The sequence below is a fragment of the Electrona antarctica genome (assembly GCF_951216825.1).
Source record: "Electrona antarctica genome assembly, chromosome: 18".
In the NCBI taxonomy this organism is placed as follows: domain Eukaryota; kingdom Metazoa; phylum Chordata; class Actinopteri; order Myctophiformes; family Myctophidae; genus Electrona; species Electrona antarctica.
The window spans coordinates 42,281,245-42,284,895 of NC_136799.1; the positions used below are offsets into that span (position 1 = coordinate 42,281,245).

General features: G+C 43.9%; 1 protein-coding gene across 1 annotated transcript in view; it reads left to right on the forward strand.

The window, feature by feature from the left end:
- LOC306942157 (serine/threonine-protein kinase VRK1-like) overlaps nt 1–2,020 on the forward strand; it is a 37,151-nt gene extending 35,131 nt beyond the window's left edge. The window contains exons 13-14 of the mRNA XM_079527901.1: nt 165–489; nt 1,318–2,020. Coding sequence (XP_079384027.1) covers nt 165–489; nt 1,318–1,475 — 483 coding nt within the window. The 3' untranslated portion in view covers nt 1,476–2,020. The remainder of the gene's footprint in view (nt 1–164; nt 490–1,317) is intronic.
- Nucleotides 2,021–3,651: the final 1,631 nt, after the last annotated feature.

Genomic DNA, 3,651 nt, shown 5'->3' on the forward strand with positions numbered 1-3,651 from the left:
GGCTAGCTCTTGTGTTTCTGATAATATTATTGTCCACTAATTTTGTATGTCCTTGTCAACAAATGTATTTTTACAAAAGTACACTACAGTATAAGCCTGCATGGCGATGACCCAGGCTGTTTCTCGCCCTCTCTCTCACGCACACTCGTGCTCATATCTTTCAGAAGGCTGTCAAGAGGAAGAAGAAGACACCGGATAAGATGGAGGATGCAGGCGACGGAACAGACGGAAGTCCAGTTAAGAAGAAGGCCCCCCCGAAGAAGAGGTCTGTGACATCAGACGAGGACGACGAGACAGACAGAGCTCCAGCCAAGAAAAAGAGGGGCCCCCCGAAGAAGAGGTCTGTGACATCAGACGAGGACGACGAGACAGACGGAGCTCCAGCCAAGAAAAAGAGGGCCCCAAAGAAGAAGATGGCGACATCGGATGAGGACGACGACGAAACGGACAGAGCCCCCATTAAGAAAAAGAAGGTCCTAAAGCAGAAAGGTAGAGTTTTACGTTAAGTCTCCACCAGGCGGAAGGCATGGGGAGAGAGTATGTTTTGCACTCCGTCCGTGTGTGCGTGCGTTTTACTTTTGTAAAACAAATTTTTTTATATTACTCCTCCAGATTCTGTCCAAAAATCCCGCAAATCGTTACACAGTATCTCTAGTCATGTGTTCAAGACGGAGTGCAATTTACGTGAAATCTTTCACAGACTTTCCTACTAGGCCGAGGAATATATCCCACCCTTTTCACATTGTGCCACCAACAGGTGGATTTTTGCAAAACACATTTTTGGAACAAAATGCCTCAAATCATCCAATGGGCTCTATGCAGCCATTACGGTCGTGATTTTGTAGGAATAAATTTCAGTTCTTTAAACCACACTATTTCATTTGATAATGTGATGTCATTGTTTTTCATAGTTTGTATTATTTGTGTTGCGACGTTGACATAATGACATGAGTTTGAAACGTCTTAAATATCCTGTTAAAAACTGGAGTTCTTGCAGTTGTTACCGGTGTTGCCATGTCCGCTTGTTATAAGCGACTTTGGTCTTGTTTTTTCAGTAAAGTTGCTTGAAAATATTGACAGTAGTTGCAGGTTGTGTTTTTTTGGGCTTGTTTCTAAAGTGTAGTTGCTTATTTAGGCTTGTTCCCTAATGTTGTTTAAACCTGTGATTCTGCTCAAACATTGTCATAAAGGACCCCCATGTATTTGTGCACACGGACCCCCATCTGAAAAATGTTATGTGCCAGGTTTTTACTGGCACATAACATTTTTAACACTCCCACTACTGACTGTATATGAATATATATTCCCCCTCCACAGAAGTGAATGTTGTGAAAAAGACGGACAGCCCAAAGAAAGTGTCCAGCCCCAAGAAACGTGTGGCCTCAAAGTCCGCGCTGACGGAGACGGGAACGCAGACCACACCGGGACTAAAGGCCAACAAACCCAGAGGTCGAACCAAGAAGGCCTCTTCCTAACTTGTCCCCTGTATCCTCTCAACCCACCTCTGTGTCCTCCTTCACCTCTACGTGCTTTTTAACAACCCCATGCCCTACTTTCATTTATTTTCTTCATGTTTTTCAAGATTTTTTTTCAAAAATGTTGGGGTGGTGAGAAAAAAAACGGCAAAACTTTGTAACATTTTTGTAAAAATGTATATATAAAAGAAAAAGCCGATATACAACTTCACTATGTTGATTTTTCACCCATGACATGCCCAGAATATTGACACCAGGGCTCAAGTCGTTTGGATATGTTTTAGTTTTGTAAAAGCGTAGATTTGTTTTGCAGTCGTACGAGATCAACTGCGTGTCGGACAAGACCATGGGCCGGATATTTGTAGAAGAAAGGACTCACGCACACGTTTAGGATTTCTATCTGTTCTTCTCTGCTGTTACGTTGGGTCTCTTCATCCACTTGACCACATTTATTCTATGTTTTGTACAATATGTTCTGCACTGCTGTTAATATTGGTGTCTGTCTGTGTTGGGAGTAATAAAGAAGAAATTGTTTTTAGATTGTTCTTAATTCTAAAGTCAAGTTTGTCTCAGTTAAAGGTTTTAAAATGATCATTCTTGTCTATTTTCAATGACCTCTGGTTCAACTATGAGCCAGACTCTGGAGTTTGGTAGTGGCTATAGTCTCGCGTCACCAGGCTGTTGCCTCTCGCAAATTCGCAATTTCCAAACGCTTCCATCATACAGTCTGGAGCAACGGAAGTTCTATCATGAGTAAAATATAAAGTGGAAGTGGAGCCTCCTCTACAGTTCCGTTTTGTTTTTACAGTCGTGCACATTTATCTTAATATAAATGGAAATCATCTAAGCATTTATAGCTCGTTACTTAGCAGAAAAGAAAATTAACTAAAGATATTTTAAAATATATTTTTGTGAACGGAAATGCCAACGGCAAAACCTGCTGGACGGCACGGAACCGTAAAAAGATTAAATCTGAGTGCTGTCGCCTCACAGCTAGAAGGTCCTGGGTTCGATTCCCGCTCGGGGCGCTGTGGGTGCTGGCGGCGTGTTTCCTCCTCCGCGTCATCAGTGCCCATACCCGAGGCGGGGTTGGCGAAAGGGCCTTTCTGTGTGGAGTTAGCATGTTCTCCCCGTGTCCCCTAGGGTAGGTACCCTCACAAAAAACATGCAGTAATCCTGGTCTCTAAACTGCCTCCCCCTGGCCAGCCGTGGCGCCTGATGGAGGGGAAAGGAACTGGTTGGAATAACGTGTTTCTTCCATGCGCTACGTCCAACCAGGAAAACTCCCCCCTGTCAGGTGTAAAGGAGCAACTTGGGCATGAAGGAAGCATGAGTTCAAGTCCGTTGCTCTCCCCATGTCCCCCATATATGGGGACTAGGTTGGCGGAGGGTTTGTAGAGCCCAGGATCACATTAGATAATTGACACGGGTGAAAAATGGGTTACAAAATCGTGGGATAAAAATTATTAAAAGTGAATGCGGAATTACTCTGATTTCGGGAGGTGTAGTTCCACTTCCAGACTGATATCATTCGGAGATTGTGGAATAGTTGTCTGGATACGCGAGACTAGGTAGTGGCTGGTAAATGATTTGTTCCAGGTTGTCCCCAACCAAATGATCGATAATTTGGAACCAACTGGAACTGTTGCAGATTTGTAACCAAATGCGGTCCATTTGGTTCTGTTTGTGCACTCAGTTTAATCAGCACTGACAATTTTGAAACTGATGGTTATGATGAGCGCCCGGGTGGGAGCAGTTAGGGATTAAGTGCCTTGCTCAGGGTGGGACACTTTAAAGCATGATTATGATTATTACCGACTTTCTAGCATAGACCCCCCCTTACCTATATGTGTCTAGCCTCGGAAACCCAGACGTTTTTATTTCCAGGGAGAAAAAAAAAGTCTGGGACAGAGTCCACTTCAATTCGGCATAGAGTAGCGCAAAAGTTGATCACTCTGCTGATTTCTGATCGTCTGCACCTTTGTTAAATTGACGTACACACACACACACTCCTCTCTGTCGCTCTAATTAATTAGTCATGTCATGCAGCTTTGTCTAGATTCTCCTGGCGGATCCTACCGGAAGCTGCCTATGCCATAGAAAGCATAGGTGGACCCCAGGCTACCATGTGTCTGGTTGGCTTCCTGGGCAGGCATAGTTTGACTTGGGTTAGGTT